Source organism: Camelus bactrianus, chromosome 18 (assembly GCF_048773025.1).
Source record: "Camelus bactrianus isolate YW-2024 breed Bactrian camel chromosome 18, ASM4877302v1, whole genome shotgun sequence".
Classification (NCBI taxonomy): domain Eukaryota; kingdom Metazoa; phylum Chordata; class Mammalia; order Artiodactyla; family Camelidae; genus Camelus; species Camelus bactrianus.
This window is the reverse complement of record NC_133556.1, coordinates 31,487,048-31,506,626: the sequence shown is the minus strand read 5'-3', so window position 1 is coordinate 31,506,626 and position 19,579 is coordinate 31,487,048. Positions and strand designations below refer to the sequence as shown.

The following is a 19,579-nucleotide window of genomic DNA, read 5'->3' as shown; positions in this document are numbered from 1 at the left end:
CATAACTCAAAACCTCCAAGAAAAGACAGGGTAGAAATGGAAGAAGTTCTCTAAGATGAACAAGGAGCCATCCCAACCCAACCTGACCTTTCTGAATTCTGAATTCTGCTGCTGCTCACTTCCTGAGCTTGGATTTGAAATGATCATCTTCACAAATCACTCTCTCTCAATCTCATGACTCTTTTCCTCAGAAGTAGGAGGGAAAGCATCTTTGGGGCTCCCTGGCTTCTCACTGGGAAGCCACGGAGTTTGTTGTTACGCACGGATGCCTGAACTGTGTGGACAGAAGTAACCACGTACACCCTGAGGAGTCCATGAGAACCAGATCATGCCACCCACGGCAAGTCAGATGGCATCATCCTTTCCATGCCCTTTCAGTGCAATTCAGAACCTCTTCCTATTCTGAATCCCAGCAGAGCAGGTTTGAGGTAAGAACCTTGATTCCACATTCATCAGATCAGAGTAGCAGCCACGGTCTGAGAGTCAAGAAGACACAGTAAGTCCTGCTTTTGGCAACACAGCTCCTCCCCTCTGGACTGTCTCCTTCAACGAAAGACCAGGGGCCACACTCTCTTTAATGCCAAAGCCAAGGCCACCCTCCTTTAGAAAGTCCATTTCACCTTCTATGCGACCTGATGACAGCTCTACCAAATTCACTAAGAATTTCCCATCATGCTTTGAAATCAACATGACACCGCAGCTACAGTTTCATCCCTAGGGGAACCACAATGACAGTTTCCCGTTTGCATCCTTCCTGAGATCTTCGATATGCCTGAAGACAAGCAGGGTTGAACAGTAGCTAAGGATTCCTCGGGGTCAGAATTCCTAGCATCAAATTCTGCTTCTCCACTCTCCCTGCTAAGTAACCTCAGAATGCGGATCTCCTCGCCGAGCCGGTTTCTCCATCCATGAGCGGACATAACAACGGTGCACACTGACTGTACAAGGCTATGGGGGGGCTGAGATGAGGGCTGTGGGTTATCGGTTAGTTAGAAACAGAACAAGTGTCAGGTATGGTTGCTACTGAGATTACTGACAGGATTGACGCTCTTGCTGTCTCTCCACTCCACGTGGGGTCCCTACAGTAAAGCCCGTGGAATACATGCAACAGAGCTACCCCCGAACTGAGTCGTCCTGCTGAACCCCTGTGTCCTGGCGCCACCCCCACCCCATGTAACTCAGATCAAAATTCTAAGAGGTTCTCCAACAGGATGAGAAGGAGATAGATTCTGGGGTCCTGTAACCCAGGGATGTCCCTCTACAGCATACACACACACGCACACACAGACACACACACACTCGGAGACAAAATTGAAATGTGAAGTCAAGACACACTGCCAACATCCAGGTTATCTGCCACAATATTTTAATTCCAGGTGAGTGTCTCGCCTCTAAGAGGCCAGTTCTTGGAGCACACGCATTCCTTCAATTCCTTCAATTCTATTCATTTGAGAAAAATGAATGAAAACGTGGCTCTCACATGGTACTGTCTGAGAGGAATGTAATGAGAGCCAGAGATGTGAACCACACAGGATATCATAAGTTTTATAGCAGCCACATTCAAAAACAAAAAAGGGGGGAAACAAAACAGGTGCCATTCATTTTTATATTTTAATTTAATCTAATATATTAAAACATTAAAATTTCAATGTGACATCGACATAGAGATTACCAGTGAAACATTTCACGTGATGTTTGCACTAGGTTTTTGAAATCTAGTGTGTGTTGTACACTTAGAGCTCATCTCCATGAGGACCAACCACATGCCAAGGGCGCAACAGCCATGTGGTTATCGGCCACCGTGCTGCAGAGCACGAGTCTAGAAAAACCTATTGAATGTTCTTCCCACAGGAAGAGGAAAGATGCCTGAAGGAGCAGCCCGATGTTTCCTGGAGTGTGATCTGAGCACTCTTCTATCGGAATGACCTGGGGGAGCTCATAAGAACGTAGATTGACAGGCTCCTCTCCAGACCTAGGAATCAGAATCTCCGGGGCAGGGAGAGGGGAGGCTGACGCTGAATCTGCATTTGTAATAAGTTCCGCAGGTGACCGTCACCCACGCTGACATGTGATAACTGCTGTTCTATATTTTTAAAAAATTCTGCCCTGATTAGAAGTCCCTTCCTCAGGCTAATTCAGATCTCTCTAGACATCTTTAATTTTCTTAAGGAAACTGATAAAGACATTCATTTGTATAGGGTATTATTATTGCATGTAACAAGCTTTGAACTATGCCTAGTATACAGTAAGCACTCAATAAATGCGATGATTATTAAGTTCCTTTGTCTGTATGTGCCCTTAGCACCTCGTACTTCCCTTATTATCATACCCATCACATTTGACTGGAAACAGACCAATTAACTACAAATCAATTTGCTGCACGACAACTTTGCTGAATAATCAAATCACCAAAATGTGAGGGAGGCAATTAGGTGAAATTCGCTGAAGGATCAATTAGAGGAATGGCCAATTTGGAAATTTCTTCTAAATGTTATCTGAAGTCTCAGTGCAGCTGCATGAATGTGCAAGTGTGTGTGTGTGTGTGTGTGTTCAGGTTGTGGGGAGGAATAGAAAGATGGATGGCGGTAGTGACACCCTCCACAGTGCCCCTGAATTTGCCAAATGTTGCTTCTAATAATTACTTGAAGCATGTAGCAACCACAGGGACTGGCTTCCACAGCATATACAGATGTTTATTTGGTTCAAGCTCATTCGCAGACCCATGTGTCTTATCCAGTGCTCATAAGGAGCCGGGAGTGTGTCCCCAGGTTGGCTCCCCATTGCCACCATGATGGTACGTGGCGTGGTGGAGGGGGTGAGACTTGCTGCTGGATGGAGACCACCTGCACCCGACAGACACACGAGCACGGGCATACACTCCCTTGTATGTCCTTGGCAGGGGGCAGCTGGGAGCCTGGACTCTGGAGCCAAAACAACTAGTTCAAAGTGGTAATTTTCAGGGCATGGGTGATCCTGTTAATTGATTTTTAGCCACTGATTTTCAGCAAAGGAAAGACTTTTGGAGGACTTCCCTAGGACACACTTGGCCTGTGTGACACTGTCTCCTTGGAGATGCAGAATTCTCCCTTTGCCGCTCTGTCCTACACCCAGGCCCGGGCCCACCACACCCAGTGCTCAGCATACACGAGCTGCAGGAAGGAAAGAAAATCTCCCACGGGAACATCTGTTTAGAGAACCATCTAGTTCCCTCGGGTTCCCTCACAGGTTTAACGAGTCTGCCCCTCAACTCACAAATGCTAGTTTTCTAGGAGCAAGACAGCACAGCTGAAGAAAGCGGAAGAATTCCACCTGGGGGTGAAGGTCAAAGTTCCAAGGTCAAGGTGAAAGGAGCACTTGGGGGCAGTGTGGTCCAGTGGAAAAGAGCTCTGGCATGAGATAGACCCCAGTGTGACCACAGGCAAGTTGCCAAACCTCTCTGGGCCTGAGCGTTTTTTCTTTTCTAATTTGCAAACCAAGGATGAGAGTAACATCAGCCTTGCTGAGCTACTGTCATAAATGAGATGTGCATGTATCTATGCAGACACACACACCTGTGTATGCACACGTATGTACACATGCATGTGTGTATATGTATACACTGTATACAATTTATTGTACTTGCAAGTACACAGAATTTACTCAGTAAATGACAGGTAGCTATGACTATGCCCTGGAGAATCCAGCAAAGCCCATATGAGAGACAGTGACCAGAGGGATGAAGGACTTTCCTGCTTTCCTTTCAGACTGTGGAAATAACCAATACACCCTTGGAGCAAGAGGGAGGGCATGGATATTTAACACAAACTGGCCCCTGTGAGTTCCTAATCTGCCAGCACATCCTGTTTGTTCCCTTGTCAAGATACAGCCCAAGAGAACCACTTCTCCGGTCTTCTACAGGGGACTCCCAGCCGTCATGGCTGCTCTTGCCATGCTGCAATCCACCTCACCATTAAGAAAAAAAGTGAGATCACAGCTGATCCTCCAGTGCCCTCCTATCACACTTAAAATCTCAAATGGTTTCTGTGGCCCCCAAGTCCTAATTTGTTTGGACCCCTGGCTATCTTCCGGATACGTTCTCTCCAATTATCACTTGTTCTCACACGCTCTGGCCAGAACGCTGCAAGCATGCCTCCACCACAGGGCATTTGCACTTGCTGCTTCTGCAGCCTGAAATGCTTTCAATTCTTGGCTCACACCCTGGCTTAATTCAGGTCCCAGCTCAAGTGTCATCCTCTCAGAGAGGCCGCTTCTGATCAGTGAATATAAAGTGATACTGCATCTTACTTTCTATCCCTGCCTTTCTTTTTTGATTCATTATAGTGATTTGATGACTTTACATGCAGGTATGTTACATGTTCATTCATGCACATGTTTGAGGTCTGGTCTGCCCTAGGATGGGGGCTCTTTGAAGGAAGGGCTTCTTTTGATTTATTTAATGCTATGTCCTGAAAGCATAGAACAGTGATGACTCAAAACACATTAATTAACTGACTTCTCAGCTGCTTTGTCAAAATAAGTAACGTGCTTTTCAACCTCCATTCTTGTACGAGACCCACATTCTACCACAACTGCAGTCCCTAGCCAGTCCTGGGAAAAAGTCCAATGATCAGAGCAGCAGGCAGACCTCGGGTTGAAGAGAAGGGAAAGTCAGCTTGCCCTTTCTGCCCGTCTCTTGCAGAATCCAACTCATGACAGGTTCCTGGTGTTACAGAACAAGAAACCGTTGGAGGGTTCAAGGTGGATGTGACAGCCGTGGAAACACGAGTCTTTCAGCAACAACCCAAACAAAGTAAGAGCGAAACAACCAACAACCACTGCTGGAACCGCTGACAGTGAATATCCATTTCCTTCTAGATACAGTCTCGCAAACCACACACGCTCCTGAAACATGTTTCATCTATGTGACCAGCAAGGCAGAATCGGAACTTTGGCATCCTCTACCAAAGACCCAACTGAAAATCATCGCTCTTCCTTTGGGAACTGAAAGAAGAATTCTTCAGTGTTCCCACTGCTCCTATTTGATGACTTTCACCTCCCCACCTCTGCCCCGAGCCACAGACAAAAGTGTCTGGCCATTTCTGCTTCCCACCCTGGGCAGCTGGGTAAAGATAACCCTTCTTTATAAGAACTGCAGCTATCAAAGCCATCAAGCCCGCAACACTGTGATGTAAAGCACCTTGTCAATCTCTTTTTTTAATGTCAATAGAGATAAGTTGCTTTTTTTTTTTTTTTTTTTTTTTGTCAAATACTGAAATCCAGTAGACACCAGTATTCAAGAGACCCACCCCGGGGGTTGTCGTTCTGCAAATCGAGGGGAGCACTCTAGAGAGTTGTGCTGTTTAGACTGTGGGTGCCCTGGGTTTTTTCCAACTTGTGGGAGATAAGGAAGACTTCATTGAAACCATGAGTCACCACCTTTGTTGACTGCCTGGTTCTGATTTTTCATTTTCATTCTGTGAGGAGGGTGGGCTGGCTGGGAGATAATTCACATTTGATTGATATGGGTGTCTCCTTTTTCATGCCTGATTCAAAATTCAGAGTTCAAATTGAACCTTATGAAGCATACAACACATTATTAATATGGCCATCAAAGCAACAGGGATATCTCTCTCAATTTGAAATTTGATCAATAGCAATTCATTAAGAATTTACTGAGCAGCCATCCTAAATGAGATAAGGTAGGTGAAAACACTTTCTTGACTCAGGCAAACTTTTATTATCTGCAGCCTCTTTTTGAAATACAGTGTGTGGACCACCTGCTTACAACGCAGGGTTTTGTTAAGTCACGGGACAAAATCAATACCTCCCTCTTAGGTTGTGACTTCTCGGTGTTTGATCTGAGATGTCAGAATAGAACCTCAGACACATGGGAACATGCATACACTCCGACAGGGGAGACAGACGCTCTGAGAGACCAGCAGACCCACAAATGATGTTCATTAACATTTTCCGCCAGTGTCCCCCCACCACGCCACCCCAAGCCGATTTCTCCTTTAGTTGCATGCTCCGTTCTCTATAAGTTCTGCAGATGCGAAATGACTCCTGTATCCCAAGAACATTCCCCCACCACCCCCAGCCATGCAACTCTCCATCTCCTACTTTGCAGCATTAGTGCAGTGTTAACAGTTGTCACCACCTCTCAGAAGGAGAAACAGAGATACTGGAGGCAAAGGGTTGAGGAGGGAAAGTAGCAGGGCCATTACCAAAGGGGTTTCGTAGAAACGGAGTAAGCTGTCACTTTAAAAAAGGAGCATGCATACCTCAGGAACTCCCAGGGGGAACACTGTAAACTATTAAAAATGTTGAGACCAACTGTCAACGAAACAGAACAGAAAGGGCTGGGGACACGCTCCTGGTTCTCCCTGCTTCCCTGAGCTCTCTCTCTCCAAAGACTGTGAGCAGGGGGTGAAGCGTTAGCAAACAAGCCTTTGTTCACTGCGCCCTTGGTAACACGTGACTGGTAACAGGTGACTGTCGATTTCATGTGTGTTTTCGAAGGTCATGGCGCGCTCAGTTACATGGGGATGAGCGGTAATGCCCTCCCTGGTTGGCTAAAAGCAACCCATTGGTAAGATCTCCTAGTCATTGTTTTGGTCATAGTTTAGGCTTAAAAGCAAAAAACAAAATCTGATGTTAGTTAAGACACTCACCTATCTTGACATTTAATCAAGTAACTCCATGCTAATGAAAGTCCAAACATAGCTGTTCTGAGCCACATCAAAGCAAAAAGACAGGCATTATTTGAATGGCTACGTCATGCAACGGTGCCAATTTCCACCTGCCAAGGCCTTGATTTCAGAACCAGGAGGCTCTGTCTCTCTCGTGTCCTGCTACTTGTAACAGGTTTTAAAAGAAAGGAAACAGAGGATCTTTAACTAATGGAATGAAGATCCCTTTCTTAGAAGACAGAGATAATTATATTCCCCAATGCCTCCAGCTTTATAGATTCAATCTTTTAGGGCCTATGATATAAATCTATCATTGCATAGAGATCCCAAATAATCACATATAAATCTGTGTGAACCCATACAGAACACGTCCAAAAACATAGAAGTCCCGTGTCTGTGTCCCTAAAATCTCCCCTGTTCAGTATTTTAACATAAGAGCACTGATTATATTGTAAGATTTTACTGTGGCTTCATTCAACATAGTCTTACTTTACTGGGTCATGTATTATTAAAACTGGAAATAAAATACCAACGTTAGCAAAATGCCTACTGTCTTTTCAGACAGCAGAGCCTAAAGGCTCTAGCTATACTCCAAAGATATACAGACTGTTTTTTTTTAACTAAACTTTCTAGCGTGACCAACTGCAGCATGTGAAAGGAAAAAAAAAAAAAGGATACTGAGACTTGGATGGATGCATCAAGAAGTAGCAATGTTTGTTACCTGCAGAGGTGTTACAAGATATTTCATCTGCTGCAACGAAGACGAACTGATTTCTGGAAGAGAAGATAAAATTCACAATACTGCTCGCTCAGGGGGGAAGGCGCTCTCTGCCAACTGGGTCGATGTATTCAGATGAGGGGAGGGAAGGGTGCTGCGTTTGAATGGATGTTGCAAGGAAATGTGTTGCTATATCTTGGACTTGGAGAATTTAGGAAGATCATGAAACAGGCATGCAGGGTACCTTTCAACAAAATCATGGTGATGTCAGAATGTGGACCACAGACAAGCTGTTGCACTGGGATATTAATACTTTGTGTTACTAAAATGTCATCATGCCGGGGTATGTGTCCAAGGCGAAGGCATTTCTACGCTCAGCTCATATTTCTACGCTGGATTCCTATGCTCAAAGGAGACATTAGAAAAGTATTTTTTTTTAGACTATTAGAAAAAAAAGAGTATACTTCAATTAGCTAGGAAAAAAATCATAAAATTCCAGACTTCATTATTATAGTATAATATTCAAAAAAATTTTTAAAGGAAAGAAAAAGAAAAGCTGTTGTTTCAGAAGAGAATGTTAAATGGTGCCGTGTTATGGATAATAATTTCCTCACCAAATGAGGCTTGCTACATAAAGAAGGTAAGAGAACTCATCAATTGAAATAAACCCTGTCTTGCCAAATTATTTTTAATGGTGCGGTATTAAAAAGAAAATAAAAGTGGAAAGTGCTGTTTCACTTTGATTTAGTAAATCCAGAAAGATGATAAAACTCTCTTAAGATGTTTCCAGCTGCGGCATTTCCTCAGTGTAATGTGGCCTAATTCAGAGGGACTGTCTGTTTCTCTAGAAATAAGAATGTCTGTGTCAGGCCGATTACAAAAGTGTCCCAGTGAGATTGGCTAGGTTCTTAAATGCCTCACAAGGAGGAGTACTGAGGCTTCTAATTCTCATTTGTTAGATTTTATGGAGCATTTGAATCATTGGGAACCAAGATAAATGCATTTTTGGGTTTTCGTTTGATTGGTCTTAGTTCCAATGTTTCAAAAAGTATCTAGTTATTGAGCATTCCTTAAAACATCTTAAGAAAGTTTTACTGTTGCAAGAGGTACACTCTGGAATATAAATAGAGCTACCATGTGAAAACTCACTCGAATTTAACATTCAGCTGAAAATTCTATCATTGTGCACCAGTGAAATCTAAACAAAATTATACATGGTCTGAGGATAGTATTTTTTTATGTTTCTTTTCCACATAAGACTTAACTAAGTTCGTTTATCACCTCTCTTAAAACAATGAAAGTCAGTGTTGTTGAATTTTTGCTATCTTTCTGCTCTGACACAAACTTTTCGGGCCCCAGCGATACCTGGCATTGAATTTCCAAGGTTTGAGGAGCAAAAAAATTAGTATCCCTGAAAATGAAGATGTTTGGGTTGAGTATTTGTTTCGACTTGCTCCCCCTTTGACTTACTCAAGGGGCGTAAGGCACAGGCAGCTCACATTACGCGTATGGCATTCTTGGGTGGCCCAAACCAGCACTTAGATAGGACCTCGGTTTATAGCATGCTCAAAAGAGGGACTTTCCATAACTAGGAATGGTGATCTGGTTTATCCAAAGGGGCAAGCTCTTTGGAATAGCCATTCGCTTATCTAAGAGGGGGGCCTCATTAGTGGGGTGGCTCTATCCTCTCCATGCTCCCTAATCTTAAAGACACTGTGGACCTGCATCTCTCCTCTGCAGTCTCCCTAAGGAGCTGTCCAGCCTGCTAGACTCAGGGAAAGGCATGGGAGGCGACCAATGCAGATTAAGAAGTGACAATTGAATGAAGAGGGAAAACTTGTAAAAATGCAGCCTATGAGTATGGTTATAAAGGAATTAGACCCATGTCATTAATGGTACCAGATATTTAGAAAAATAAGATGATTGTCCTTTACAGCACTCTTTTTTTTTTTTTGACATGATACACTTAACTCCTAAAAAAAAAAAAAAAATTTGCTACCGTTTCTCCATTTCCTCCTCTTCCCTCCCTTCCTTCCTAGCTTCCTTCCTTCCTTCCTTTTTTTCTTTGTTTGTCTCTTTCTTTCTTTCTTTGTCTCTTTCTTTCTCTCTTTCTCTCTTTCTTTCCTTTTTGATAATCTATATATATATATATTGGGCTTTTTCTTCAGTATCTTTTTGATTCCTGAGCAAATTTCTAAACAGAGGGGATTTCTCTCATTGATGACTCACTGTCTTCAGAAGAGCTGGATCAGATAAACTCTGACTATCAAATCAAATCTACGTTAAAGCATAAAGAGTTATCACCAATAGTGGTATTTTAAAGAATATGCTAAGTACTCTGCAGCAATGCCAAAAAAGAATTTAGAAACATATTTGTAAAAAATAGTAGCCATGTGGATGTATCAATTCTGCACTTAAAAGAAAAAACCAACACAAGGAATCCCACTACACCCCGGGGGGGGGGGGGTCACCCTAACGTCTCAGAAAAGTGCCTTTCTGTGGATCTCATTAACTCCGGAAGTCAACCTATGTGGTCACCCCTCCCCCTAAAATGCCATCTCATCGATTGATAAGTATAATTAATAGGAAATGCCTGGAAAATAACAGTCTGGTAAGGGATACCCCACATGTCAGGCCAGCAGAGGGATCTGGGTGGGTTTCATCGTCGTGTGTCTCTGTCTCCTCGGTGATGACATTTTTATATACAGTTCTGTCTCTCCCCACTTGAACTTGAGGATAACTGATCCATCTTAGACTGCCCATAAATGATATGATCCTCTGGGTGAAGTCATTTACCCCAAATGACCAGAGAGAGATTAACGATGTAGCTGAGAAGCCTGGTATCCCCAAACAAGGTCTGGGAAACTTAGTTCTCAGAGCAACACGGATCTGCTCTGGACGGTAGGGTCACCTCTTAAGAGGGGAAAGGAGGCTGAACCAGAGCCTGTCCCCTTTTGCTAATCCTAATCTGATCTTCACCCTCAACGCAGACCCGAGGATTTAAACCTCAAAAGCAATTGCACCTGGTTTTCAAACAAACTGATTTGCTTAGTGGTTGTAGACGATCAAGTCTGGCTAGTTCTCAGCCTTGGCTGCACATGGTAAACACCTGGCAAGCTTCTCAAGTTCCCAGTGACCAGTTACAATGGGAAGCTCTGTGCGTGGGTCTCAAGCATCTGTAGTTTCTAAAGACCTCCACATGACTCTAATATGCAGCTAAAGCTGAGAAGCGCTGGCTTGTCTAGTTGAATGGTTCTCACCATGGCGGCTCCTCGATTCACAGGGAGAGATTAAAAGGGAGCTAATGCCAGGCCCTCCTCCTGGGGGGTCCTGGCTTCACTGGTTGGGGACTGCGTCTGGAAAGAGGTTGTGCAGGGAATGCTTGGCAAGTGAACCTTATATCAACCGCAGGGGAGAAGCACTGGGTCTGGTACAGATGTGAGTGGAAAGGGGGTTGAGTCACAGAATCTCTTGCAGATTTTGCTTCTTTTGCAACTTCCATTTTGCCACTCACTGTGCTAGCCTCTAAGACAACCAAGGATGCAACCCCAGGAACACCTCACGTGGCCCAGGAATGGTTACTTCTGGCTGCTGGAGGCCTTCTGAGAGAATGGACCTGAAACCTCGTTTCTGAAGGAGAAACTGGTGAACAGTAGCCGTATTATTGTGCTCTCTGGTTTTGCTTCCTTCCCTGTTCCTCTTACTTTACCACCTCCCATGGGTTTACTCAAGATCGTCTTGGCTAGTTCTTTCCATTTTTTCCTTGTGAGTCTGCATCTAATTCTCTTCCATTTTTTTTCATCTAGACTTCCCTTTTTTTAAATTTTTTTTTATTTTTTACCCCTCCTTCTACTCCAGAATTTCTCACACTTCCCTGAAGACAAAAATTACCTAGAATGCTTGGTAAAAATAGATTCCAGGCCTTGGATCCTGACCACCTGCATGGGAATTTCCAGGAGAGATGTCAGAACACCTGTAGACCCAGCCTGACTGGGGACCAGCTCACACCTCCAGGGAGGAAATTGTGGTTCCAGGTAATTCTTACCATGGAGAAATTTGGAAAATCTTGCTGAGAGATCGCCTGCAAGCTCATGTGCATTTTCCTTTCAGAGCCCACCTTCCCCGGGAAGACTGTTTAATAGAGGGAGGCTTTGTGGGAGACGAGAGGATTTCTCATCTCAGAAAAATAAGGAAATAGTAAATTACCGAGCACAAGGGTGAAGGCAGTGGTCCTCTCTGGACTCCCTGGAATGTTGACACTCAAGAGCCACGACCTCATGTTGATGGAGCCCCTGTCCATGACGGACAGTTGCCAAGTGCTATACATACGTAATCATTCATTTAATTTTCCTTACATCCCCTCTTACTATCCCCGTCTTCATAGATGAGGATACAGAGGCGTAGAAACGTTATGCAGCATGAGCAAGCAGTTCAGGGATGGAGAAGAAATCTGGACATAGCTGGGTTGGCTCTAGACCTCAACTCTTACTCACGGTCTAAGATTCTGTCCAGGGGAGCTCACAAAGAGCGTAGAGGCAGTGATGGGTGCGGGGTCTCTACGGAGGAACTTCCAAACACGGTTCTGAGTCTTCAGTTCCTCCAAGACAAAATGATGGAGTCTTTGGACTCCCCTCTGAATAGGACGTAATTGAGGCTTGAGCAGGATAATTATATTCTGCTGTAACAACAACTTGGGGTGGGGGGTGGCATGGCATGGGCTACGGTCTTTCTTTTTATTCTGTCACCAGACTCCACGATGGTTTCCGAGGGTTTCCACAGACCCACCACCTAGGCTCTGGATCTGACTCAGCTGGTGGCATGTTTAAAGGAGGCCTGTGACTCGCCGTGTCATCCTTACTATCCCACTATTCATCTTAGGCTGCACCTCATCTCTTTGCAATTTTCTTTTCTTCTGAAAAATCACCCACGGCTGAATTCTAAGAGTCAAATTAAAAGAATCGCCAGCCAGGATGGCTGGAGGGGATGTGAGAAACTCGGTATCCAGAACCGTCTGGCATGGGTGGGGGTGGGGGGAAAGGCCAGGCAGGGAGTGTGCTCCCAGCAAATAAGACTGGTTTTTAAGTTTTCCTGTTAAAGATTCTGGTCATTCATCACTCTTTGGCCTCTTAATGCTTTTTTGTCACGATTGTTACCTAAACCTCTGGGCTGGATACCATTCATAGTGTTTCTGCTTGTATCCAGTGCTATGAATACTGAATCTAACACACAGACACACACACACACACACACACACACACTGAGATGTGATTAAAACTCTCCAAGGCTATCTACTAAAAAAACCCTACAGCCGGAGAAGTGGGTCTTCTGGTCTGGCAGATGGCAGCCCCGAGATGCACAAAGACGATAGTGGGACCGAGTCAAATTAATCCTATCTGTAGGCTCTGGGCAATCTGTTGGTTATAAAGCAGAGCTTCTTAAACCTGAGGGCCCATTACAATCAGCTAAGATTTAAAAAAAAAAATATATATATATATATATATAAAATACCAACAGCGAGGTCCATTCCCCAGTCATTTAAGTCAGAATCTTTGAGAGTGGCTCCCAGGCACAGGGAGACCCGAAAAGCCACTCAGGTGATTTTACTGTATCAGCCAGCACTGAGACCTCACGCCTCACTGCAGGAATACTTCTCAGCACATATGTGCCCTGCCTTTGCAGAAAACAAGAGCTGCTGCGTCTTTTAGTTTTTTAATTAAATTGCAGTGGTGTTGATCTCCGTAATTTATAATTATTGATAATGATAATAAATATTTAATATGTTCATTATGGTTATTAATTTCTAGCACTCTGCTTACTAGGTGTTCCCCTTTGGACCTGTAAAATTAGGTGGAAATGCACAATAATCAGATATTCTGGTTGCTCATCTTAAAATGTTGCTGGAAGGGCCATGTGGAATCCAGCCATGAGGGCTTTCTGAAGAATTACATATGACATGCAGAAATACGGTGCTCCTATTAAAGTCTTATTTGGTGCCTTTACTAAATAGTTTACTGGTATTGTTCATTCACTCCTCAGATGGTTAATGAGGGCTTGCTACATGCCAGGCACCCAGCTAAGCTTGAGGGGTTCAGCGCTGTGCGCCTGGCCTTTAAGTCACTGAGGAACAGCTATACTGGGCTTGGCTCTCTGGAAGCTCATAATCTAATTTATATTTCAATTTTATCACCTTGAAAAGGAGACTTATTTGCTTGTGATCTGTATTTTACCATCCTTCCCCTGACTCAGTTCTAAAACTCTAATCAAGAATTGTACAAATCCCATTCAGATTCATACTTTTTCCTGCCCTATTATTTATATATATATATATATTTAGTATTATATGTGTTTCAAGAGGCTATGGCAAATTGTAGAATAAGATGGGTTATAAGCAAACCAGCCAGTGAATAGATTGTCTACAGACTCCTCTGAAAGGCTCTATCCAGATTTTTGTATTTTAAAAGGGGAATACATTAACACCCATTCAAAACTATTTCACCGAGCCACTGTTCCTACGGCTAACACTGCATACATAACGAAGTTTAAATGCAAACGGGGTTAAGGACTGTGAATCTGTCCCCAGTTTGAAAAGTCCACCAAGAACCTCTGGGTTTTGGAGATTCAAATGCCCAGGCGGCTCCACTTCCTGGAGACCTTGAGCACAGAAATGTTAGTTTCTCCAACATTTAATAGTCTCCTCAGTTCCCACTGTGCCTCTTTTCTAGGCTAAAGTGAAAGAGAAGTAACTGAATCTGGAAGCCAGGCTCAGTCAGGCACAAGCTGCGTTCCAACAGAAAAACCATTTCACCTTTCTGGGCCTCAGTTTTCTCACCTGGAAAATGGGAACGAAAGTAGCACACACTCCTCTTAGGTTTGTGTGTGTGTGCAGATCAATGAGAACATGAGTGTGAAAGCACTTCATTTGGGGGAAAGTGCCACTTCTTTTTCTGGGCATGTGGACTCATGAAGAATACAGTCTTCTCTTCCCCCACAAAGAGGCTGGGTGTTTGTGTTGTTAAGCCCTGGGCTCCCATGGTTTTAGGGCAAGAGGGTGAAATTTAAGAGCCTTTTGAGGTCATAGGTCATTTTAAAGATGGGCTGGGCCCTACAGGAAGGCCAAATCCCACCTCAGCTTTGGTCGGTTGGGTCAGGACAGCAAAGTTGAGGACAGAAGGAGCTTCTCAGGGGACTGAGTATCTATCCCAGGGTGGAAATGTGTCTGGCAGGGTCTCTGAGCAGCATGTGTGTTTCCTAAGGGAACAGCTCAGTGGTTGAGCATGCACTTAACATGCACAAGGTCCTGGGTTCAACCCCAGTACCTCCACTAAAAAAACCCACTCATGTTGGGGAGAGGAATCCTGAGCTGCTGGGGGCTCAGGTGGGGCATAGGGTGTCCAGGCTGAGGCTCTGGAGGGTGAAGAGGCCACACTGAGAAGGTCTGGGTCCACCTAGGAGTTATGTGCAAAATAAAGTCAGCTGATGGTGGAAAGTTCCAGAACCTTACTAACCCCCAGGGGGTTCCAGTGCCCCACTACCACGACAGCATTGGACTTCTCACCAGTCACAATGGGAAAAATGCAACATAGGCAGATTAGGTTTGAGTTCATCTCTTTGTGGAGCAACTGATTTTACAGAAATCTACAGCAGTGTCACTTTGAGGGCTGGGTTTACACTGGGAGAGCTGGCGGTTTTTCCTACGGAGCTGACACATCCCTGACAGCCTGAGCTCCTCCATGGACAGAAATGAAAAAAAAAATCCAGGAGAAGGATGAACAGAAGGACAGGCTGTTTGATCTCATGGTCCTCAGTTCCTTCTTGCTTCAAAATTTTGTCACTCAATCTCTTTCCCCCCCAGTTTTGAGATATGATTGACAAATAAAAATCTTATATAATTAGATTGTACAATTTGCTTTTTTAAAGGTGCACAAAGTGATGATTTAATATACATATACATTGTGAAATCATCACAACAATCAAGCTAATTAACACATCCATCACTTCACAGAGTCACCTTTCTTGGTCTGTGGTGAGGACACTCAAGATCTACTCTCTTAACAAATGGCAGGTGTATCTAGTTTCAGATTTCTAGAATACAAGTCGATTTCAAAACAAACAAAACAAAAAACTTGTAGAGTTGAAAAAATTATTCTAACTCAGAAAAACTACTTCCCCAGGAAGTTACTCATTTTTGAGTCAAGAACAAAACAAAATATGCCCATAGTTTAGTGATGCTGCTGCTGCTGCTGCTGCTAATAATAATAATAATAATAATAATAATAATAATAATAATAATAATAATAATAATAATAACAACAACAACATTCTGGGTGCTGTTTAGTGTCAGGTGCTCTTTGAGGAGCCAGCACTCATGTCCACAGTGAATTTTCACTACAACCCAGTGAGGCGGGCATCACTCATTAGCCCCACTTTAAAGATGAGAAAATGGAGGCTCAAATAAGCCATCAGCTTGCTGGTATCGCCTCGTGTTGTAAGTAACTGGCCTGAGATTCAGGTTCTAAGTCTGCAGGTGAATGAGCAAAGGTCTGCTAATGTCTGCACCAATCAGAGTAGGTTCAATGAGTATGAAAGACCTTGTTTCACGTGTTGAGCAGGCCAATGACAAGTTGAGCAAAAGCACAGGTTCTCAGAATGTTAGTGTTACGGTGGGTCCTAGAGTTGGCCTCGTCCAAAAATGACTTGCACTTTTAAAGGGATTCAATGTCATTTGCTGGCTTTGGCCTATATATTCAGTGCTTTCAAATAATCACATACACTCTAAAATATCTGTCTATCAGCAATTAAGTTATTGATAATGCCAGGCTTTTTTTTTTTTAACCACCTCTTTTGGTTTATAAAGCAATGTTCACTTTCATCTCTATCTGATTCTCATTGGTATTAATACTGCCCATTTAGCAGATGACCAAAACTGAGGCTCAGTAAAGGTAAGATAAATCAGATGTGACTTTCCCAGGGTACATTTTACAATGGTGTGAGTCTACGGTATTATGCAACCAATGAGAAGATATTAGCATGGAATCACTTTCATTATTCTTGGATCTTTAGGGTAAAGAAAATGATTATTCCGGGACCCTAGGCTAGTTTGGGGAGGGAGTCACAATAGAATGGATTGTGGAGGGTGCCCAACCATTGACAGCTCTTAACTTTCTCCTTGAGGAAGAGAGAAAGGAGACAGAGATGGTTCCAAACCAACACTTTACAAAGACAAACGCTCTTACACGTGCAAGACTTGTGGAGGGAGAGCCCCGCATCACCATTATTTGCTGCCCACTGGCATAGAATTGAAGCTCGCTCTCTAGAATGGTGCTCCTCCCACTTCTTACAAATCACCCTGGGATCTTGAAAATGCAGAATCTGATTCACATGGGACTCGAGATGCTGCATTGCACACAAGTTCCTGGTGAGGCCAATTTGGTTGTACTGGGAGCTACACTTTGCAGAGCAAGGCTCTAAGGACCCTCCCAAGGAACCACTGAAATTTCAAGTAATCTTGACTTTTTCAGAGCAGAATGAGGTAATCACTTCTTTCCCTGTTGTTGGTTTTAAGTTCGAGACAGAGACGTTGATGAGAACAGTAGAAAGAAAGCAGAGAAATGACCAATTCTGAGAAATCTGCAGAGCTGATATTTTCCAGGACACATTTTAAAATGCCCCCACCCCCAGCACCTGGGCTCATATTCTGTGCACTAGAAGTAGTCCGCAAACCCTCTAACAACGTAGAAACGATGAAGGAAAAAAAAAAGTCCCTCATCTCTTAATGCAGTCTGAAACTTCACATTAAAAATTGGACCGTGAAAGGCGGCAGGGACTAAGAGGATGCTTGGAGCATCCAGAGATCCTAGTTTTCCTTTTAAAGAAATCCCATGGCTGCAAAAACAGCAGGAACCACTGATCCAGGTTATCAGATGTGTGATGTATTTCTGTCATCCCGGGCCAAAGCGTTTCCATCTAAGTGATTAAGATAATTAAGGGAAGGGTGTGTTTGGCTTAGATTCTGTCTCATGTCCCCCCACAATCTATTGATCTGTCCATACATTCACACATCATAATGCAGCAAGAACAAGCCTGGTAACAGTGACAAAATCGCCGAGTTTGTTTCTCCTTACGGAGATTCCCTCACGCTCTCATCTTCCAAACTACCATCCCCCTAAAAGCGCATAGTGGTCCCTACTCTAAATGTTTTGTATGTTAATTAAAGATGAAATGCACTATGGTTTGGAGGAGAAGCTAATTGCCGAGGACTCCATCCCTGTGTTTCAGAGCAGGGAGAAAAAAGGAGAAAGCCATTTATTTCTGTCCAGTGACTGTTCACATGCATGTATGACACACCAAATAAGAAAATAAGACAGAGGCCACGTTTAGATCGAAATCAGTTCTCCTGGCCAAGAATTCAAAGTTCTCTTCATCGGCACAAGAGTCAGAACTCGCTTTGCTAACTTTAAAAAGAATCCTCGAAATGTTAAGTGAAAAGTTCGCTCTTACCCCAAAAGAGAGATTTTTCCAGTGTATCTGGTGGTGACCAAAAAATAAAAGGCCAAGCGGAGAGGGCTTAATTTTTGTCGCGTTCATGAATGCTTCGTGGGCCCAGAGTCTACCGGGTGTGTATTCCCTTCTAAGTAGACTGGAATACTGTCTTCCACGAGCAAGGTTCTTTATTTGCAACAGAAGTGGCTCACCCAGAGGCTTCTGTGTACAGGCGCTCATCGGAGACTTCTGACCTGCCTCTAGAAAGCAGAAACCTGCTTTCTCACCTGCCTCTAAACCCTTCACAGCTGAGGGATCCTGATGGCGCTACTTGAAAGATAGGTTTTATTTGCTTTTCGGTGGCCTATCAAGTCAATGATCTGCAACCTGGGAAGGATGTAATTAGGCCATGACATGACCAAAGGAGTTGTTACATCCTGTCTTGTCACTGGCGCACGTGTCTGCCCACATGGCTGTGACAGCTATGGTCTACTGGGTTTGGAATTTCTGTTAATGTCTCCCCAACTCCTTCTTGGTCCAGTCTGTTGACTATTATGGGCTTGCTCTTTTTTTTTTTTTCCTTTTTACTGCTTCAATTAAATTACATATTCATCCACCAGTGCATAACAGTTGTTAAGAAGCTGTTATGGATTATGGACCAAAGGCAATTAGTTCTTGAAACAAAAAATTAAGCATTTTTTTTTCTTTTAACGTGTGTGCGTGCAAATTAAAAATAAGAGAAACTCAGGAAATACACCTGTCAGTAACAGTCATGTTACTTTTCAGCACTGAGAGCTGTGTGCCCATAAACACAAGTTCCAAAAATCACACTGATGCTGCCATCCAGAGCTATGCATACCCTCCTTCACTGTTTCAGAGCCACCTCACTAGTTACCAGATGGAATCAGTGTTGATCTCCAGAGTAGGTTGGCAGAAAATATAATTATCTCAGTTATCGTAATTTTTTTTTGATGAATGCTCAGTCAGAACTATTGATCCATAAGGAAAATAAATCAACAAGAGCATGAAATGCCATTCGCTTTTTAATCATTAAGTTGCGTCTTAGTTAGGACTATTTGAAGTTGCAAACGTGCCTCTATCCTGACTTCATAACAATAGCATAAGGACGTAGAAACAGGCCAGGACGTGGACTGACAGACATTGGATTCAAAGCCCAATAGTCGGACTTCCCAGAGCCTACATCACCCTGCCTGGACCCCCCAGCTCCCATCTGCACACTGGGGATTCTACTTAGGCTGACCACCCATGTTCTGCTTGTCCCGAGACAGTCCTGGTTGAAGTCTGTTGTCCCGGAATCATGACCAACAGTGCGTCCCTTCTCTGTCCCGTTTTAAATGATCATTATGTGAGCGCCCTAACTATACTGCTTACACGATCCAATTGTTTGTTCCAATGTTTTACATAGTACCTGACGCACAAGAGACACTACCTGAGAATTAACTTCAAAGCAGAAATCTACATGGTGAAAAGATTTAAAAAAAAAATTGGCAGGACACAGTCTAAGACTGCTCCCTTTAAGAAATCCTGACATATCAAAATCCAAACTTTGAAGGACTGATCAACTGAAGGTCTTTCATAGCTCCCCACCCGCAAAAAAAAAAAAAAAAAAAAAAAAAGGAAAAACAAACCAAACAGGAACTATTCCTGGAATTCAGTGGATTAGAAGGGATTAGATTTGCATACAGTCCTACCT

General features: G+C 43.5%; 1 protein-coding gene across 16 annotated transcripts in view; it reads right to left on the bottom strand.

Moving 5' to 3' along the window:
- Positions 1-19,579, bottom strand: part of RBFOX1 (RNA binding fox-1 homolog 1) — a 1,986,757-nt gene that overhangs the window by 10,305 nt on the left and 1,956,873 nt on the right. For 9 of the 16 annotated variants that reach the window (XM_074346731.1, XM_074346737.1, XM_074346730.1 and 6 more), the window contains one exon: positions 7,390-7,442. The exons of the other annotated variants lie outside the window; for them this stretch is intronic. In XM_074346731.1, coding sequence (XP_074202832.1) covers positions 7,390-7,442 — 53 coding nt within the window. The remainder of the gene's footprint in view (positions 1-7,389; positions 7,443-19,579) is intronic. 16 annotated transcript variants of the gene reach the window in all.